Below are 20,670 nucleotides of genomic sequence, written 5' to 3'. Positions count from 1 at the left end.
TGCTCCTCTCTCTCTCTCTCTCTCTCTGGCTCCGTCCTTTGATCTCTCTTGATGTAGCCGTCTGTGGAGGGGACCAGTTTGCCAGAGGAGGCTGGCCCGGTGGCAGAAGGAAGGGAGTGGTTGAGGAGGAGGGGGCCCACGCCCTGCCCCTGCCCCATTCCCTTGCCACCCTCTCTGGTATCTGGAAATGCAACCTCACCTCCCACCCTCAGCCCCAGTGTGGGCTGCTCCTGGTGGGAGAAGGGGGTGGTGGGTAGGTGGGAGCTCCCGCCAGGGCCGCCTCCGCGTGCGGGAGGCCGGCTGCAGCCCTGTCTCCGTGCTCCGTGCCGCGCTCATCTGCTTTTCCATCGTGCGTCTGGGTCTCCGTCTCTCTCCTCTCCTCCCTCGCCCATTCTCCGGCCTCTCGCGGGTCTCCGCCCCCCGGGTGTGCGTGGGTGGTGGCCCCGCGCTGTTGGTAACTGCTTTGTTTCTGATTGATCTCAGCTATCTGGGCAGTGTTGTCGAGACAAGCCTCTCCTCAGCTCAATAGGTAAGGGAGCGCCTCGCTGGGCGGGCGGGGGTGGGCAGCGGCGGGGCTGCGGCAGGGCCATCGCTTCTGTGACAGGGGATCTGAGCCACATCCCCTCCCTGGCCCGTGGGGGGCAGCTGCCGCTCCGGGGTCCCCCACATCGTGCTGCTCCAGCTGCCCACCGGGCCGCGCGGACACTGCCTAGCTGCAGCTTTCAGCCCCCACCCTGCGTTCAGCTCCCCCAGAGCGCCCCCTGCAGTTCCCTCACTCAGATGCCCATCATCCGTCATCCTGCTGCCCACACACGCCAGGCCTTCCCCCCAGCAACCCATAGGACCTTGCATGCACCCCAGGGACCCAGAATGCCCGAGGTCTGCTTTGCATCTGCACCCTTGTGGGCCTCTCCAGGAACAGCAGCCCTGCTGCCCTGTTTCCCCAGCAGCCTCAGGCTTAGTGTCCCCTCCTCCGCCAACCACCCCCAGAGACTTGGGTCTTCCCCTGGGGTTGCTGGTCCCCCTGGCCTTCTTGAAGTTGTGGTGACGTTAGGCTTTCTCAGGGAAGTCAGCGGTGGGATGTGAGCCCACTTCCTCCCTCAATGGCTAGGTTATTGTTAGGGTGAGCCTGGGGCAGGGTCATGGTTCCCCAGCTGCTCGCACTGGTCATCCGGTGCTCAGTTGTTGAGGACTGAACTGTTGTAACCTCAGGCTGGGGTCCAAGTTACTTTCAAGGGTAGTTCCACCCACTCCTTGGGTCTTGGAGAAGAGATCTTAGCAAGAGCTCCCCACTGGGGGTGAGGGCAGGCTTCCTCTGAGCAGAGAGTTGAGGCAGCAAGAGGTGGCAACGCAGGGACTGGCATTGCATCTCCTGCCCCGTCCCACCACGGCCAGCTTCTCTTCCAGCATCCATCCAGGCAGAAGCCGAGGAAGTACAGGCACTTTAGGGGGTCACCAAGTCTCTGGGAGAGGCTCGGGGCGCATGAGGCTCGCTCTCCCTCATGGTAACCTAAAAGGTGCTTCTTTGGCCATGGATTCTTCCACTGCCCATGATTCTAGCAGTACAGGCACTGGATGGCAGAGAGGGAGCCTCCTTTGGGTGCTTCCGGCTTCCCCTGGGGAGAACTAGCTACATCCCTTCCCTGAATAAGCCCCAAGGGAGGCTTATTTTCTCAACACAAGACTGTGACCCTTACTCAGTGCTAGAAGCGGCTTCCCATCGAGAGGGCAGCCCAGAGGCCTGGAATCAAGTGCGTGGTCCACTGGGTGTCACCCTTAGGCCCTCTCCATGGAGGGAACTTGTAGCCAGCAGGTGGTCTGTGAGTTCCTGTGCCCCAGGGGCCTCCTGGAAGGTCCTGAAATGGGAGAATGGCTACCCATCCCCCATCTTTCCTGTTCTCCCTCCCTGCCCCCTGGTTTATGACTCCTCTTTTGCCCTGAGATGAGGAGGCTCTGAAGCACTGCTCACCTGAGCTTCTAAAAAGTGCCAGGACCCCACTCCATTCCTTACTTCCACCTCCCCCATCCAGTTCATTGACCCCAGTGTCCCCCTGTGCCAGATATGAGAGAGCCCAGCTTTCCAGTTACTGCTGTGGAAACCCAGAACCCAGAGGCAGCGATGCGGGGCTGTTGCTCATCTCCTGGGGCTGGCCAGCTTCCCCAGCCTAGGGAGTCAGGTCCTCCTGCGTCCTCCGAGGTAGACCTTCATGGTGCTGGGCAGCAGGAGCCTCCGCTCGCCCTCCTGCTTGCTGAGAGCCTCCCTGGGGAGTGGGAGCTGCTGGGGCTCCTCCGTAGTGCTGTCTTCATGCTGCGCCTTTGCATGTGTCCACACTCGGTCTTGCTTGGAGACGTTGTGATGCCTCTTGTCTGCGTTCGTCCTTGCTGTTTCTTTCCCCTGCGATATCTGTCCCACACCTGTCACTGTTTGCCCCTCCTCTCCTCTTCTCTCTCCCCTTTTCTCCTCTTCCCAACTCCCATCTCGCCATGGGGAGTTGTATGGTGTGGACCTGTCCTTCCTGCGACTACCGTTCAGCTGCCGTCTGATGCTAGTTGCTCCCTTGTCCTCACATCTCTGTCCAGCTCCCTTTCCCATTACTCCCTCCTGTGACCTTGGGGATGCAAGTGGGTGTGGATCCCCTTTACACAGGACCAATAGGAAGGACCCCCTGTTTGGCTGCAAGCCTCTGTTGAATTCTGAGGCAAAGCACGTGCTCTGGACACCTGGAGAGGGACTGTCTTGGTCAGGCTAGGTCAGGGCTGACCTGCAGACTCCTGGATTTCCGGGGGGTTCCTGGAGAATGGAGTCATCTCTTCACTGGCCGTAGCTGGTACATGAGTGGAGTTACCTCTGGCTCCCATCCCCAGTATATGAGGTGCTTCAGAAAGTTTGTGGAAAGTGGAATTAACAGATGTTTTGAATATTTTTATATCCATGCATAGTGCCTTTCCCATAGTATACACATTTCATAAACCTTTTGAATACCCCTTGTACCACCAGGCAGGTGGCGTTAAAGAGGAGGAAAGTGCTCTTTGGTTCTGCCTGTTGGCTGGTCTGAGAGCTGTGCTCTTTGGGCATTAAGCAAAGGGAAAGCTGAGGTGGATTTTACTTTTCTTGTCCTGAGTTTCCTTTGTTTGAGTGTGGCTGCCCTGGGTAAGTGGAGAGCTAAGCAGATAAGACCTCCGGCTAGGGGAGCCTGATGAGGGCTTTGTGTGGATTTTTTGGAAAGAGAGGTTAAAAAAAGGGGGGGTGAGTATCGAAGTGGATTTCAGGCAATTTTTGGTAGGAAAAAATGTGTAAGAAATGTCATTGGCTCAGAGTGGGGGTTTATGAAAAATGGGGGGTTAAATGCTAGGGTTTGAGGCCTTCCTCTTTCAGCCATACCCTTACTTCTGGGAGACTGAGAATCCCACGGTTTTAACTGTTTCTATATGGTTTACAAGAATTTAGGCTGAGTGGGAAGAGAAGTATGATCTCAACTTCTTGGAGAGCCCAGTGTTGGTTTTTATTGTTAAGAGGGTAATCTTCAGGTTGGGCTCGGGTCAACTTCATAGCTTTACTCAGGGCCAGGGTACAGTTGCATAACCCAAGCTTCCCATCTCTGACGTCAGCCCCAGAAGCTTCATTACCGGAAAGGCCCCAGGTGGGCTTGACATTGACAGGATATGGTTGCGCTTCCTAAAAAAGGGGAGGTTTGGTTCCACAGGGCTTTCCACACTGCTGGTAGTCTGTTGGAACACATTTCATGTGTCTTTTCTGTACAATTTGCCAAAAATAGGCCCATGTTACCTTTTCCTCTTCCTCCCGCCCTTCCTGTCCATCCAGCCGCTTGCTTTTATTCTTCCCTACTGCATTATATGCGGCCAGGAGTCTGAGCCCTGAGCCAGAAGCTGAGACAGGTGGACAGCAGGTGTTCTGGAAGGGCTGCAGCTTGGATCTTTCTCAGGGGAATACTGGCTTCTCCTGGATGGGTCATGACTGTTTGGGAATTTTTGCCTGAAGACATAACTTCAGCCAGTTTTCCTCCATTCCTGGTCCGTCTTATTCTGGCTCTCTTAACAAGACCCAGGTCATCAGTGACTGGCAGCTGGTGTGTTGTGTGGCAGTTGAACTTCCCAGGTGTGGTATGGAAACACTGTTTTTCTTCTATGTAGCTTCTACACTAGTTTTTATTGGGGAGGAATTTGAAGAGAAGTTTAGCCTAATGTTAAGAGTCTTGACTCTATCCCATGACAACTGGATTACTGGGCAAGCTGTTTAACCTATTTAAGCTTCAGTTTCTCCATGTGAAAAAACTAGGTCAGTGGCGTGTTTACCTCCCAGGGTGTTGTAAAGACTCCAGACAGTTCTTGCAGAGAGCACAGAACAGTGCTTGGCATGGCTGGTGGTCAGTATGTGTGAAGTGATGAAAATAACCACGTAATCAAATGTTGATTGAAGTAATAATGTCCACCCTTGGACGTTTCACCTGATCGGAAGCATCCTTGGACTGGTTTCTCTCATGGCTCCAAGGTCTCCCTGGATTTTGCAGGAGAGCATTCTTCCTGCTTGTCAGGTCATATGCTGCTGCCCTCAAGTGGTCTTTCTGAAAAGGCCGGCCAGGACGAGGAGGCACAGACACACAGAACAGGTGGATTCACATCTTTGATTTTTCTTTCAGGCAGCATGAAGGGGCGAGGACATTCCTGCAGTGCTGGGAAACCAGGCTCCCTCCCCTCCTAGCCATGTCCCTCTTTGCCTCCCACGTTCTCGTCAGGGTTTGTAAAAGAGGAAGGAATTGGACATTGGCATAATGGGCCCATGGGACAGACCCGACTTTTCTGATGGTGAGCTGGGCCATTTCTCCATGGGGTGCAAATGTGGAGGCTGTGTTCACATGCATGTGGCCTTGTGCAGGTCAGGGGGCTGTGGAAAACCAGGAGGTTGTCTCTGATCTGAGCTTCTTGATACTTTGTGAACAAAAGAACTGTAGAATGCTGACATCCATCAGAGAAGATGGAAGTCACCCCTTGGCCAGTTAATGCAGTAAATCCTAGAGACTTGCAGCTGTAAGTCTTTTCTTCCCTGTTTCCTGCAGAGATGTCTGATGTTGGGCAGATGGGCTGCAAGCTTCCCATCCCTCTTTTTTCTAAACTCCAGGCTGTGTGCTGACTTTGGGGCCTTCTTTGGCACTCACAGGGTCGTTTATACCAGTTCTTTCAATCAGGATTTGCTAAAAACAGATTGCGGTGGAAGTGGGGAGGGAGACTGAGCAGAAGTGGGGGTCGAGGAGAGGAAGAGTATGAATCACCTCCCACTGCCATGGCTTCAAAAAGACCCTGCTACCCTGGTCACCTGCTACAGGCACTGGCAGAAGGAAGAGAACTCTGTATGTCTTTCCCCCCTTATTCCTCAGGTTCCAAGTTGGGCTTACTTTGAGAACTGGCATTGATAATGTGGCTTTTAGACTTTCTTCTCTTAGGACTCTTTAAAATATTCTCTGCGATGTGCACACATTGTCACAGACTCCCCCTCCTCCTAGTTCTCTTTGGTCCCTTCTGTTACCTGGGCTGCACGGGGCTCCGGGTGAGTTGTTGACTGTGTCCTAACCATGCAGTCAATCCCTCAGGCAAACGACAAAATCCATTCCACAACTGGGAAAGAGAAAGCGAGACCTATGCACGCAGGTCTCCAACAACAACCTGAGTCTCTCCGTTGAATCTTGAAATCCAGGGATTTGCTGCACACTTGTTACAGATGAGGGCATGGGGAGGTTGCCAGATCTGGATACTCTAACTTGCATAATCTGCTTCCACCCTCTTCTGTTGTCTTACCTGCTGGACGAGATCCAAGTTCGGAGCCTAGGCCATGGAGGGTCAGGGCGACACCCCTGCTGAGGATGGTCAATGGCAATTGTTTGCTGTGAGCTGCTGAGGTCGGGCCTGAATCTTGCATCCGGAGGGGAGGAGGCCCAGGGAAGCTGGGATTGTTGGAGCCTCTGTCTCCCTGTACATTGGGTGTCTCACTTGGTTCTTCCCTTTTAGTTGGGATTGAAGTTATCTCCTGCTTTAATCTGCCCTTTTACTTTCCATTTAAAGGTCTTGGTTGTGATGGTTTCTAGGAACTTCCGACGTTGAACCTGCTTCCTTCTCTGACACTCTTCCCAGCTTGAGTTATGCATATGCACGGTGGGGCTTACAATTAAAGTCTCTCTCTCCCTTTCCTAGGATATTCTGATTGCTCCTCAGGTTGGTTTCCATCTGAGGTAGGCCACTCGCTGCTGGAGCTTCCTACTGGGTTTTCTCCCTTCCAGGAGCACTAGAGAGGCAGGCGACAAGGAACCATGGCAGACACCTGGGCCTCTAGAACTGGGCTCTCTCCTTTTATGGGCCAGCTACTTGGCTTTCTTCCAGTCCCTCTTCCAAAGCTCCCTCATCTGGGGGCTGACCTGTGCCTCTCTAATTGTCCCTTCCAGAACTCTTCCGCCTGCACCCGGGAATGCTGCTGCACCTGAGAGGCTGGAGGCTCTGAAATACCAACGGATAAAGAAGCCCAAAAAGTCATCCAAGGGCTCTTCGAAGTCAAAGAAACGATCCGGTAAATGGTGGGAAGCACCCGTTCCTCTCTTTCCACCGTGCCTAGCCGTTGTGAGGACTGTTGGTCTCAGGATCCTAACCTTGGGTTTTCTCGAGAATTGAATCTACCAGCTTCCTTGTTCTTTGTTTCTTTTTTTAACATGCATTTTTAAGTAATACACAGATATAATTTTCATGTAAGAAATGAGAAAGATGAGGTAACAGTCTTTGGTTGCCCTCCTAGCTCCTTCCCTCCCACCAGGGGAACCATCGCTTTCAGTGGTTTGTGTGCCTTCAGAACCCTTTCTGTGCAAACTGCTTTAGAAAGGTATCGTGTGGTTCGAATGTGTTTTCAAACACATATCAGGATCATTTCCCTCTCATTCTGCAGTGCACCTTGCAAACATTCCTATCTCCTTATGCATTTTTTTTTGTCTATCTTCTCAGACCTTTTAGTTGAACCCTGCAATGCTGGGGCCCTGCTTTCTGCTTAGTGTACCTCATGGGATGGACCTTCACTTTAGATTAATCAGATTTTTTTTCTCAATACAATCATGTACATTCCCCTTTTCTGCCTGAAAGGGAATCTCTATGGAAATATGTCCAATTTTTACCTGGCAGTGGTAGGTAGCTTCCAAGATAGCACAAAAAGAATCCCACCTTCTCTTAGACATTCAAAAATCGCTGATTATTTACCAATTATTCTCTTGCTGAATGCTTCCTCTGCAAACCTCTGATACTGACTGTACAGTAGCTTTCTTTAAGGACACAGTTACCAGAAAGTGTTATACAGAGGCTATGGCTCTGGGACTGGGTGGTCACTTAGCCTGCAGGTGGTGCTACTGTCCTGCCAGTCCATGGGTGGGGATACTATAGCAGAGAAAAAGAAAGGGAGTTGTGCAAGGGTTGGGTGAGAAATTTGGAACCCAGAGCTGAATTTTTAACCCATTTAAGCCCCATATCTATAATTTGTTGATTTATTGCAAAAAAAAAAAAAAAAAAGAAAGAAAGAAAGAAAGAAACTGTCCCTCCCATGCCTGTCTTCTCTTGTTCTGATGACAGCGGTCTTATCACTTGTTCTCTGCCGACAACTCTCTCCCACGAAGTCAAGGCTCACATTTCTAGCTGCCTGCTGAATGTGCACTTGCAGGTTTCATGAGCCTTTAAGATATCCCAGATAGAGTTATTGATTATCCTCACTAAATATGCTTCTCTTCAGTTCTTCCCCTATTTAATGACTAGTGCTCCCTGCACTCTACTTGCTCCGGCAGCCTGGTCCTGGCTTCTCCTGCCCTACAGCCTACATCCAACCCATTTGGTAAGGTCTTTACCCTGTATCCCAAATCTGCCCAGTTTTTGCCATCTCCAATGTAATTCTGAGTCTCTCTCCTCCCCTACCTTGACTATCGCAGTTCCTCGCTGTTGGCCTCCTTGTCCCAACCTTATCCTTCTTGTGTGTTCTATATGCAGTGACCAGTGTGAGCTTTAGAAAGTGTGGCACATCCTCTCCCTCTGTCATAAGCATATGCACACCCATAGACTCCTGATGAACACCTTCCAGAAGCCTACCCTTGCAACCAGACCATATTTCAAATTCCTAGCCCATTCGACACCTCTGACCTCCCTGCCTGGTGCCACTTCCAGCTGTGATGTCCTCCCTCCTGTCTCTGGAGCATCCCTTGTTTGCTTCTCATTCAGGACTTCTGCCCTGCTGTTCCTTCTGTGGGGGATTGTTTTTTTTTTGCTCCCTGTGAAAGGCCCATAATTCATGACTCAACTAAGATGTTAACCCTTTGAAGAGCGGAAGCAGGGCCTTAATCATTAGCTACCACATGATCCTTTTTTACAGCTGATATTAACAAGAGGCTGAGAAGTGATACACAGGATCCTTTTTTTAAAATTGTTATTCTGTGTAGCTCTTTCAGTATCTAAAAAATTTACTCCTATGTTTTTAAGGTCTTGACAGTTTGGCTCTTCCTCCCCACCCCAACACTAAAGCATAATCTTGAAGAAAGCAAAGCCTTTCTCCCTGTGTCCCCAGAGGACAGGCCCAGAGCTGTGGCCTGGCAGTTCAGGAAGGGTCCACGCTGCCTCTGTTGTGTAGGATGAAAATCGTGTACCAAGTCAGTCATTATTTGGGGTGGATGAGAAAAACATACTGAGACCCAACCTGTTTTTAGAAGCTCTGTCCTCTAGTATCTAAATGATGCCTGGGACCTGGGAGAAACTAAAAATTAAGAAATAAGTGTTGATATCCACGAGCCTATAGAAAGAAAAACCCCATCCCTCTCACCTTCTTGACCCTGGTCAGAATGAGGGGAGCAGGGGTGTGGGCTGCTTGCCACCTTGTGTAGTGACTTGGAATCCATCCCGTATTAGACGCCTCGGTTCCAAAGGTGAGTGTTGACGTGGCACTCCTCCTTCTCACCCACTCTCTTTTCTTTTCCTTTTCACATCTTCTCTCTTTGCCCAGACGGTTCTGCCTCCCAGGCTCAGCAGCCTCCCAACTCTCAGGTTCTGTGGCCCGACGAAGCTGTCTGCCTCCGAAAGAAGAAGAGACACTCTCGGCCTGACCCCTTTGCCCGGCTCTCAGACTTGTGCCACCGCCAGCTTCCGGAAGACCAGACGGCCATCCTCAATAGTGTGGACCACGATGACCCAGGCCACGCCACTCTGCTGTGACTCGCCTCTACTCTAAGTGTTCCCAGGGCAAGGGTGCTGGGCTGAGCAGGCAGGGTGGGACCGTGTATGGGGACTTGTCCTCCTCTGTCTGCCCATTGTGGGGCCCAGACCTCTGTCCTGGCTGCCTTCTCTCCTGCCAGACAGGAGTGCCCCCAGTTCTTGGCTATTGGGCATCCTCTGTGGGAGAGAGGGCTGAGGGCAGACCTTCCACCCAGAGTCAAGGTCCGGAAGTAAATTTGGGTCAGGGCAGCCTCTGTCTTTACCCCACCCTTCCCCTCTTCACTGGGTTGATTTTTCTCCCCTCTTAAAATGTCTTTAGAAGTGAAAGCAATGGCTTTAGTGCCCTCTGCTTCAGTTTTCGTTCTTCAAGCCCTGGAAGAGGACTGAACCTTTGTCCTGTCTTCCAAATCCCACAGAGCTATAGATCTAGATACAGGCCCGTGTCTGTAGCCAGTGGGCCACTCTGTGTGTCTAAGTACACTGAAGCAAGCGCTGTTTCTTTCTGTGGCCTGTGAAGACAGGTGGACGAGGGCAGAGGACAGCTGGGTCTGTTGAGCAGGGCCAGTAGCCAGCTGGCGGGGAGCCCTCCTGCTGCCCGAGGGATTATCCCTCCTGAAACAGGACTCACGCCTTTTGGCACAGGTCCCACCCAGAGCAGAAGGGGCGTACCAGCTGCCTGCTCTGGGGGGTCGGCAACGAGGTACCATAGAACTAAACATGAGCCTTTCTTGGTTGCTTGCTTCTTGGGTGAAGAAAGGGGTGGCCAGGACAAGCCAACCGGCTTCTTCCCGCCACAGTTTGGCTCACGCTACAGAAATAGGAGCTGCTTAGTATGGGGCTGACAGGCGCCAGCTCCAAGTCATCCCTTGGTCCTTTGTGGGCCAGCCAGGGGCCAAGGGCTCTGCAGCCAATGGGTCTCTGGTTCCGGAGCCCTGTGTGCCATCACCACTCTGGCAGCTCTATTTTTAGCTTCTCCGGCTCCATGCTCTCTGAGCGCTGCTCCACAGCGGCCGCCTGGATCCTCCTTCCCTTTTGTGGGAGTTAATTCTGCAGATTGATTAATTGCCACTTGTGCAGGGCCCGCCTGTGGCGCCTTCCTGTGCCCGCCACAGGCTGCCTGTGACTCTCTTCGCCCTGGGGCCCTCCTCCGCTCCGTGGACAGAGCTCCAATAGGATGGGATCAGATGAGTGTAGGGTGCCCCAGTCCGGGGCGCCCTGGATCCCCGTGTTTTTTTTTTTTTTTTTTTTTTTTTTTTTTCTGATAGTGGAGCTGGCTGAGGTACAGAAGTGAAGGGAGAAGGGGGCGGTAGGTAGGGGTCTGGGCCCTGATGCTTCCTCTGCCAAAATCTTGTCCTACTATTAGCACCCAAGAAGCTTTTGTGAGGTCATCTTCCCGCTAAGATGCACTCTCTCTTCCAGTCAGTTCATGGTGCTGTGCGAGAATGGGTTGCCGCCTTTCCTCTCGTCTTCAGCAGCCTATCCTACTGAGCTGGCCACAGTGAGGTGGCTGCCAGGTTCCTTGAAGTATTTCCTTCTTGGTGCTGCTGTCTTGGTAGGTTTGAGGGCATCCACCTCTCCCGATAACCTGCCCGGACATTAGCCACATCAAAGGCTGAGACGGCTGCTGCCAGTGGCTCAGCCTGATGACGCAGGCAGGAGCGCTGCCTGATGACGTGAGGCGGGGCCTCCGCGGCCGGGAAGCTGGTTCTGTCCCGCAGCTCCTGCCTTGTGGGGGGACTTCTCTGTCAGACAGGGCCCGGTGCTTCCTTCTCCCGCCTGGCCAGTTGGGGACCAGCTTCACCCCTGCCTGGGGCTCTACTAGGCCAGCCACACCCCCACAGTATCTTTCCAAATGTGTCCCAAGGAGTTGTGAGAGAGCTTCCAAGGGCGGAGTTTCTGTCGCTCTGGGCATGGGCAACGCGGCCTCGAGGTGAACCCGGACATTCTGGCCGACGCCTTTCTCTGGGGCATCGGAATCCGCATGACCCTTGGCCGCCGCTCTGGCATGGGAAAAGTGGAGTAGGGTGACTCTTCAGGGCCGGCACTACCTCCGTCACCGAGCCGTGCTCTCTTGAGCATCTCTGAGGGGCTGTGGGGGTGCAGGCCTGCCTGGAGCAGGCTGGCGGGTGCAGGGGTCTCAGCGGGTTTGTGCGTAGTCTTGGTGTCCCCTTGGTGAACACGGCAGGCCCCGTTCCTGGGATGGAGTTTGGGTGTGAGCAGAGAGTGTCAGGGCTGCAGGACTCGGTGAACTGGGGCAGCCTTTCTGAGCCCTGTCCTGGGAATTCTAGCTCTTGGGGTTAGACAAGAAGAGGATGTGGAGGCTTTGCTTCTCCAGGACGTAGGTCACAGGGGCTGAGGCTGCTCTGCCTGTGCTTTCTAGGAGCCCCAGTGCTCACAAAGGTGCTGACTGCTCTCTTTGCTCAGGCCACACGGTGGGAGCTGTGCTGCAGTAGTCCCAAGGCAGGACTACAGTTAGTGGCCAAGGACTACTTCTCACAAGAGGCTTCCTTCCTGCTTTGTGTCCTTGGGTCCCAGCAGCCTCCCCGCCCCAGGAGCTATTTGAGTCCTGAGGACTGCAGTGGACACTGGCCGGATGTAGTTCTGTTCCGATGGGGAGGGTATAAAGCTGTCACAGGCACATGCCTAGGTGTGGGCACATGTGTGATGGGGTGGTGGTATGCAGGTGTCCACGATGGGGGTGTATCCGCTTCTCGGGACCAAAGTCCTTTGTACTCGGCTTTTGAACCATGACAATGACCACTACTAAGCTTCCTAGGGCTTTCACACTCTGCTCTGTGGGAGATTTTGTCTTCCAAACTTTACCTTCTAGAGTTTGACAATCTTGCAGTCTCTCATGCAGACCTGTTCCTGGGTCTTCTCAGCTCTTCTGCTGCTTCTGTGTCTCGGGTGGAAATAGTGGCTGTTTCAGTGTCAGGGAATCCGCAGGCCAGGGAGAGAGTAAGACCATCCTCCAAGGGGCCTGGAAGACTGCAGTTGTTAGGGAAGAAGATGACCAGTGGGGAGGAGTAGGCCAATCCCATTCCTTGACTGCTACACCAGTGGGATTCCTGGCTTACAGAGGATCCTTGTGTGAGGTCAGTTGTCCATGACCCCACACCAAGTGGCCAGCCTGTTTCCCTGGTAGCTTTCTTTGAACGTCTGGGGAACATAGCGGCGCTGACAGGGGTCCTGGTGTCAAGCACTGGGGAGGCTCCAGCAGGGGTGGCTTGGGTTGAGGACTTACTGATATTTTTCCATGCTCTTTTATTTTTGATATGTGATCTGAAACTTTTGGGCTTGAACTGATTTTAGTTATTTATTCCTATGCCCTTTTTATGCAGAGGGACTTGGGGAAGATTCAGATATGACAGTTCTGGGTTGTTTTCCTTTTTCTTTTGGCATGGCTGACAAAAATCATAGCTTCAGGAGAGAGAGCAACTTCACAGAACATCGGGCATCTTTGCCACTGATTCAGACTTGAATCCAGGACTGGGGTTTGTGTAGCTGGAGCTGCTTCCAGTTTTCTTAGCAAAAGCATCTGGGGATTTGGGGGTGGGCTGGGGAAGAATTGTACATAAAGTACATTTTATTTGTATGTAGAGACGCCTAGGAAGAGAGAAGCTTACAGTTAATCTTGGGCTTGCTTTGCATGTAATGGAGCTTTGGGTGGCACCATGGGGATTGTTGTGGAGTCAAAGGTAGGGATGGGTGGGGATGCAGGAGGCTCCTGCTGCTGTTGCTGGCAACTGCACATTCTTATTGACACCCCTTGGCCAGCTCTGCCTTTGTATCGTACCCCAAATGAAGTGAGAGCAGGCTGTGATGGATTGAAGGCCTGGAGCCCCATGGGGCCATTTGTTGCTTTGGGGTAAAGGCCCCCAGGAGGTGTCTTAGTGGTCAGATCTAGACTGAATGTGGTAACTGGTGGGACAGGGCTGTTCCAGGAAGGGGAGTTAAATAAAGAGTTGGGGTGTGGAGCGGAGTCTGATGGTTTCTGGTGTGTGTGAGGCTGGAAGGGCCAGAGAGGGTCTGGTCAATTGTGGAGTAGGGAGCAGGAATCCCAGAAAAGTAAGACCAAGCTAGGGTCATCAAGCATTGCCACTCTCTTTAGTGACCCCCCTCCCCCCAGGGGTCATCCTGGTGGAGGCAGAGGGTGGAAGGGCAGCAGTGAAAAGCTTGTGGGGCTGGGGCGGGAAGGGTGGCATCAAGGAGAGCATATCGGGGTTGGGCCTGGCACGCAGGCCCAGACTAGATCTTGGAAGAGATCTTGTTTCTTTGCTGGACTCACTTACTTCTAGAATTAGCTTCTGACACCAAGTGCCCAAACCAGATAGACATCTTTGTCACGTGTTTCAACTTCATCTCTCTCTCTCTTTTTTTTTTTTTTTTTACTGGGATAAGGGGTATCCTTGGGCCCATAGCTGGGTGACTTGTCTTGCAGTGCCCATCCAATCACCAGCTCTTTGTCATGGGGAAGGAAGAACAGCCCTCACCAGCACCATGTGCTTGCTCTCGCATGCACAAGAGGCAGCCTCCCTGCCATCTTCTGCCACCTGAACGTGTGCACGAGGCATCGGTGATGGTGAGGGAGGGAGTAGGTAAGGCAGGCTTCTGCATTTATCACTTTCTTCTAGAAGTACAGAGCTTCAGGCCTTGAAGCTACCCAGTAGCTTTGTACCTAGAGCTTTTGTCCTCCCTTTCTCTTCTTTAGGATGGGTAAAGTCACCAGTCAGTGATTGAGGTAGGAGGGTGAACGAGTTTCACTTCAAAACCAGGACCAGCCATGCTTCTCTCCTTCATGTCTCCAACTCTGCTTCCTTTTGAATCAAGAGGCAGAATCACAAATCTCTTCTTTGGTAGAAGTTATAAACCAATACTCACAGCCTAGGCTGGACCTCACCATTCTTAACAACTTGATGTTTGGTTGGGATCTGTTTGCCACCACCCCTCCTCCCAACTGTAGTGAACCTACACTGGCCCAGAGCTGCCTTAGTCCTGGGCCCCTGTCTATATTTTCAAACAAGTCTTTTGGAAACAAATATTATATCCCTGCCAGATGTTTTGTGTGTTGGGTTGCCAAGAGGTAGAAGTTTTAAATGATCGTTTTTTAAGCTAATTGAATGATTCCCAGTTGCCTGAGTCTGGTCCAAAGATATGCCCACACCCCAAGGTTTTCTTTGTAGGATAAGGAACAATTAAACATCTGAGCTTCATTATTAATGGCTGGCCTTGCCTTAGAGAAGGCAGAGTCAGGGCTTCTTGATTGACAAATACCTTGGTAGAATAACACCCAGCCATTGAAATAATATTGGTCAGTCGCAACAGCAGTTTTGGTTTGTGAGGAGAGCTGAGGTCAGCACTGGGCCATGGCTGGGAAACCTAGATTGGGGAGTTCCAGTAAAGTGGCACAGGCTCTCAATGCCTGTCCGTGGTGCCTTGGCTATATGCCTGTCCCAGCCCACTAGATGGTGACATGAATGGCTGGGCCTGTTTTGCTTTTGGATCTTGAACAAACGTGCTCATCAATCCCACCTTTCCCTGACACTGGATTTCCTGGATTCATTTAGGAACTAGGGCAAGCTCTTCCCTCCACCCTACAGACATACCGATTAGGTTCCCTTTCTTTACTCCCTGCACTTCTTCATGGCCGCAGGGATCTTGTGCATGGTTTGCCATGGGGACATGGTTGGTTGGGATAGGGAAGCTGGGTAGGCACAAGGGTTGGGCTGGGAAAGGGGATGTGCACTTTCAGCTTTAGAGATACCATAGTGCTCGTGGACCATGTGGACGGTTTTCATGTGAGTAGATGAAAAGGGAAAGTGGCTTACTCCCCTCTTGCTGATGAGGAGGACCTAGGGACCTACTTGTTTGAGTCCTTGTTTCCTTGGAAAGGACACTGGCAATCACTTGATCAGTGAGGATTTATTGCCTACTGTGAAGAATGAAAGGTCTGTCCCCTCTGCAGGCACTTGGCTCACTCCATGGTCTCTAACCTCCAGCCTGCTGTCTGTTGTGGTATTCCTTTCCTGGGCTCAGGAAGTGAGTGGTGTGTGTGTGTGTGTGTGTGTGTATGTATGTATGTGTGTGTGGTGGTTTATGGTATATGTGGGCATGTAAGTCTAAGGCGGCACTGTATGTGTGTTGTGTAATTATGAATGGTCTATTTTGGGAGTGTGTATGACGGATATGTGTGGTATCTGTATATGTGTGATAAGGCATGTGTGGCATGTGTGTGTGGCTTGTATATTGCGTAAGAGGCTGATAGGGACACGCTGATGTACATGCGTGGTGTCAGACTTGGGAGATCCTCTTCTTGGATGGCTCTTTCTTTGCTAGGCAACTTGTTTTGCTGGGAGGTTCACATTAAGCGACACACCATCTTTAGTGTATTTTTTATGGAGAGTGTATATAAAATTATATAAATATATAATTTGTTCTATTTTAAGGAGAGGGGAACTTGTGTGGTGGGGTGGGATGGGGTGGGGTGGGTAGTAGTGTGAGGATCAGATGCAATAGTGCTGGCCAGAGCATCAGGCAGGTGTCTGTGTGGGAAGTGAGAGGGCAAGAGCTGAAGGTGGGCAGGATAGACGGGGGCCCATGCCTCCACACACATATGTAACTATAAAGAAACCCATATAAAGTCTATCTATCTATCTTACCTATATATCTGTATATCTGTATGAAGTCATAGTTTGCTTTATTTTTGTACCTGTGCTTAGAGACGCCTTGAGGAGTGCCACTTTTCCCAGGCATTCTGGGTTACTAGCTCATGCCTTGACGCCGTCTCCTTCCCCATCCTTCCTGGGACACACATTCCCTGTTCAGAATTGCCTGGATCATTCTGATGGGAATATGTATATATGAAACACTTTTTAAATAGCAAAACACATGATCCACTCTCGAAAGGATGAGTGAGCTATGGGTTGTGGGGGCTTCTGGAGCCGACAGCCCCTAAGACCCAGCAGCCTCATGTCTCCTGCCATTGAGAGGGGATACTGAGTTGAATGCTTTGGCAGAGACACTGAACACAATGAGGATGACAGGCTGTGGTTGGCACTGGTTCCTGGGAAGGAATAGGGAGGTGGTTGCCCTGGCACTTGGAGCTCCTGGGGGGCTTGAGGGAAGAGGGTCTATGTGACTGACTGCGTGGGCTAGGTCTTAGAGACACCCTGGTGATTATAACTGCAGATTCTTGGAACCAGTGTGAACATGACATCTGGTGGAAATATGTCACGTATGCTTTTTTCCAGTGATTTCTAATTGGAAAATAAAGTGCCATTGGGAAATGGGCCAGTCCAGCCCTGGGCTGCAGAGTGGAGGACTGGGAGTTGTGAGGTTCATGTTGGGCCTGACTAGAAGGGTGGGTGCTAGTGGAACCTTCCTTCTGGCACCCAGCTTGGGCCTTGCAAAGCTGAACCAGAGCTGGGAAGAACAGAGATTTGTGGGAGCAAGGGTTTACCTGTGCTTGAGCAGGGAGCTATGTGCCCCCAAGAATACCTCTCTGAGCATTTGAGACCTCACAAATGTGGCAAGGCCATGGGTCTTGCAGCCTCAGCAGGCATCTCCTGGGTGCTAGCTCTTTCTTCTGACTTGGCAAGAGCCCTGAGCAATGTGTTTGAAGCTGGCGCAGGGCCAGATGGTGCAGGCAGCCAGGAGACTCCTGACTGCAATCTCTCCGCTCTTATCCCTGCTCAGCACGGGAGCAAAGGCAATACTGAGCCCTCTTCCGCAACCGAAATGCCATGCTGTCTGAGAGCTCTTGTCTGTGGAGTTGGATCTCTGGAGAAACCCAGACACCTTTTTACATTTTGGGGGTGCCATGGGAAGAGGGGTTGGCTTGGAGCTGCAGTCTAACTCTTGGTCCTTAATATGACCTCAGGAGCCCTGCCCTTCACTCTGGCACTGTCTTTGAGTCCCCGGGATCATCTCAAAGCACCTGCCATGTTCCAAGGATGTTGGGCTCTGTCCTTGCAGCACGGGAGGAGCTCCAATACTAGGTCCAGTGGCTGTGTGTCCATCCTTGCTCGAGGCTCTCCACGGGAAGCCAACAGAAGGACACAGCCAAGTGTTTCTCGTAAGATTCATCAGGGACGTTAAGAGCGAGCCGCAATTCTTTGTCCCTTCCCCCAGCCCCACCCCAAGCCACCAAAGCCTCCACACAGAGAAGGCTTCCCGTTGCTATTCTTTTGGCTCTTAGAGCACCCTCTCCTCCTCCTGTGTAGACTCTGACCCGCTTCTGGGAGACATGGAATCAGCAGAGCAGATCACTTCAGCACCACAGGCACCCTGGAGAGTGCTGCTCCCATGAGGTCCTGAGTGGCACCAACCCCTGGCATCTTCCCACGCTGAGCCCGAGGCTCGAGCCTTAGAAACTTCAGCAGCATCAAGGCACATGAGATCCAGAGGACCTACATGTTGCCATATCACTCCCCAACTTCCACTTGGACTCTTCGTTTTGAGGAGGAAGAGGCAAGACAAGGCCATGGCCCTTCTCTTGAAAGTTGTCTCGCTTCCTTGTGTCCTGTGCATGGCCTGGCCTTCAACAGGAAGGGTGGGCCGGGTGTTTTGGGGGAAAGGATGGGTAGTCCAGTATCCATTTCCAGGCTTCTCACGGAGGCACACAGAGCCAAAGGACAGAGACCCAATAGTATGAGGGCTAAGCAAGATTTCCGCTTTCTGAACCTCTCAGTTAAGGGGGGCAGGTGTGGCTCGCTACCACTGCAGGAACCATATGCTTGTGACATCCTCTTGGGTCACCATGCTGTGGAAGGGATGTTGAATTTTGGTGCTTTTCCCTTTGGGTAGGAGGTGGGGAAATCCATCAGATTGTTTTCATTTTGCTACCTCTGCTGTGTGGAATAAGACTCCACTGGGAGTCACTCTCAAGGAGCAGTGAGAACCTGTCCTTTCCCCCCAATATCACCAACGCATAAGTCAGGGAAGGGGAATCGGTCCACCACCCTAGGTTTACCCTAGATGTCAGACCCTTCTACTCCCCTCTGCTATCAATGCTCATCTTGAGCCCCTCTGGCCAAAGTGAAAGTAGAAGGTGGGGACCACAAAAGCCAGTGCAGCATGGTTCCTGTTGGTCGGGGAGAGTGGGGGTTCCTCTTGGTGTTCAGTGAACTAATGCAATGCCCAGGCACTGGGAGGGGGTACCTTATGGAACTGTCTTGATGCTGGAACTTGAGACTGAAGTGGTGGCAAGGGGAGGGTTGGTTTAATGCCCCCTTAACTAAGTTGTAGGCATCAGTGTAGGAAGTCTTTAAGTCCTTCTCAGACCAAATTTCCTAACTGCCATCATGGGGCCAGAGACTGAGGGTGTGGATGGGGTGTCCTTTGTCCAGTTGCTCCCTCTTCTCCAAAGCGACATGAAGGGACACTGTCCAGCTTCCTGTCAACACCTCTTAGCCCCTTTGATCTTCCACTTCCCCTCTTTCACCAGGAGGGACTGAATCATCTGGATCTGATTCTTTACATGAATTTCTTTCCACCGTGTCACACTCGGTGGTCCATAGACACACAGAGGGTGGGGGGGCAAAGAGGCAGTGTGGGCATGGAGGGGCTGCCAGTGCCGACTCCCCCAGACCCCTCACCAGCTCTGTGCCTCCGGGTGCCAATGGCCTCATGGCTTCAGTTCTTTACTGACAACTTGAGCTGACAGTTTCGTCATGAGATTTCTTGCTCTCATTTCGAACTCCTTCTTTCTTTCTTCAGCTTTCTTTGGGGGTTATGCCCCGCTCCATGCCAGGTCTTCTCGTGGAGACCACCCCGACCTCGTTTCCATTTCTCGAATGTTGAGTGTTACGACGTCACTGCGCTAGGGTGCTCTATGGTGCTGTTCTTGAAGAGGCCAGCTGGACCGAATCGCCTTGGTCCCCTGGTTCCTTAGATCTTGCTGTATTTTGTCTTCTAGGTTTTTTTTTCCCCCTAGGGGCTTGGGGTGGGAGATTTAGGGGTGGCTTTTGTGTTGTCTCTCTCTTTTCTGTATGTCTGGACTGGTTAAAGTCAGTGATGGACAGCTGACTTCATGGAATTGGTTGGCTGACTTTGGTTCAGTATGAAAGACAAACCAACAGATTGTGCAGCTGCACACAGAATACTTTTTCGTGTGAATCCGAACGGCAACTAGAGGCTTACTTTTTGAACTTCAGGTATGTAACTCAAAAGTAAATAAAAACACTATTTTTTCAGTAAGCTTTTTTTTTTTTCCTTCTAAAAGAGGACTTAGAAATCAAACTTTCAGAATATGAACTCGGTGCTGTACCAAAGCCTTATATGAACATATTATACCCTCTGTACAACTGTCTCTGGGGAGCCCCTACTGTGTCACCGTCTTCTCAAAAGCCTGGGAATGCCAGCATGTGCCAAGCCTGGGGCTGGGTCCTGGGGACCCCTGGGTGGAGAGGATGATGATGGAGATGGGACACCACCTGCTGCTTGAGCAGGCTCTGAAAGGAAACTGTGTGTGTGTGTGTATTCATGTGTGCGTGTGTGCACACATGCATGTGTTTGTGCATGGTAGCCTGCAGGTGCACAATGCCAAAGTGAATGCACCAACTGGGCGTTTGAAAGGGGGACCCAGGTTGGAGTGGGGTGGCTGTAGGAGTGATGGCGGTGTGCTGTCTCCCCTGTCCCTGGTCGCTTTCCTTTCTTCCCTGTCAGGTAGTGAATTGGGAACAGCTGCACTCTCAACCAGGTGCTTTTTCCTCAGAAATCTCCAAAGTCTAAGCATTGATAAAGGGCCCAGCCGAGGGGCAGGCATCTCCCACCAAATCACAGACGTCGAAGACTGGGAGGAATCTTCCTCCTCCCAAGCCCTGGCTGGATTTCTGGGGGAAGAGGTTTCTTCCTGTAGGTTTCCTGGGCCTGGGCCTGCTTGTAGTGGCCTCCTCTCATCCTCCCCTTTCTTCCCAAGTTCACCAAGAAGACCCCATGGAGATGATCCCCCTCTCCCAGCCACGCCTGCTCCATGGCCCTAAGCAATAATGCCTGCCCTGGCTACCACTGATGGTCATTCCTTTGGCCTTAGACTTGCCAGTTAAAAGACCGAGTGACACCCCAAACTCAATTAGGGAGAGAATTTGCAGTCTGCCTTAGCTCAGGCTGCCGTGCCAGGCTCCACCCACTGGCATTTTCAGGCTTGCCGAATACTAACCGACTCATTACCAGTAGCGCTGCATGGTTGTATCCTGAGTTAGAAATCCAAACGCGTGGACAAGGAACAGAGAGAGAACAGACAGGCACATTCAGTGACAAGATGTGTAGCCAGTGAGGGCACCCCTGGGAGTGTTGCAAGTTCAACTGATTAGAAGTTTAGTATTTAATTGCTCCTCATGTAACATTACTCTGCTTCAGAAATGTTTTGTATTTTGGTATAAATAAATGTTTGCTAAAAAAAATCATTGTCTTTTTTTTTTTAAATTTATACCTAGG

At 51.7% G+C, this 20,670-nt stretch overlaps 1 protein-coding gene across 4 annotated transcripts in view; it reads left to right on the top strand.

Moving 5' to 3' along the window:
* Positions 1 to 19,431, top strand: part of IGSF9B (immunoglobulin superfamily member 9B) — a 58,543-nt gene extending 39,112 nt beyond the window's left edge. For 2 of the 4 annotated variants that reach the window (XM_051834507.2, XM_008248366.4), the window contains exons 19-20: positions 6,453 to 6,574; positions 9,026 to 19,431. In XM_051834507.2, coding sequence (XP_051690467.1) covers positions 6,453 to 6,574; positions 9,026 to 9,234 — 331 coding nt within the window. In that variant the 3' untranslated portion in view covers positions 9,235 to 19,431. Of the gene's footprint in view, positions 1 to 483; positions 530 to 6,452; positions 6,575 to 9,025 lie in introns of those variants that run through there. The other 2 variants (XM_051834508.2, XM_070065666.1) reach the window with 2 other exon arrangements.
* Positions 19,432 to 20,670: the final 1,239 nt, after the last annotated feature.

This window comes from Oryctolagus cuniculus, chromosome 1 (assembly GCF_964237555.1).
Source record: "Oryctolagus cuniculus chromosome 1, mOryCun1.1, whole genome shotgun sequence".
NCBI classification, from domain to species: domain Eukaryota; kingdom Metazoa; phylum Chordata; class Mammalia; order Lagomorpha; family Leporidae; genus Oryctolagus; species Oryctolagus cuniculus.
This window is presented reverse-complemented; position numbering and strand designations above follow the sequence as displayed.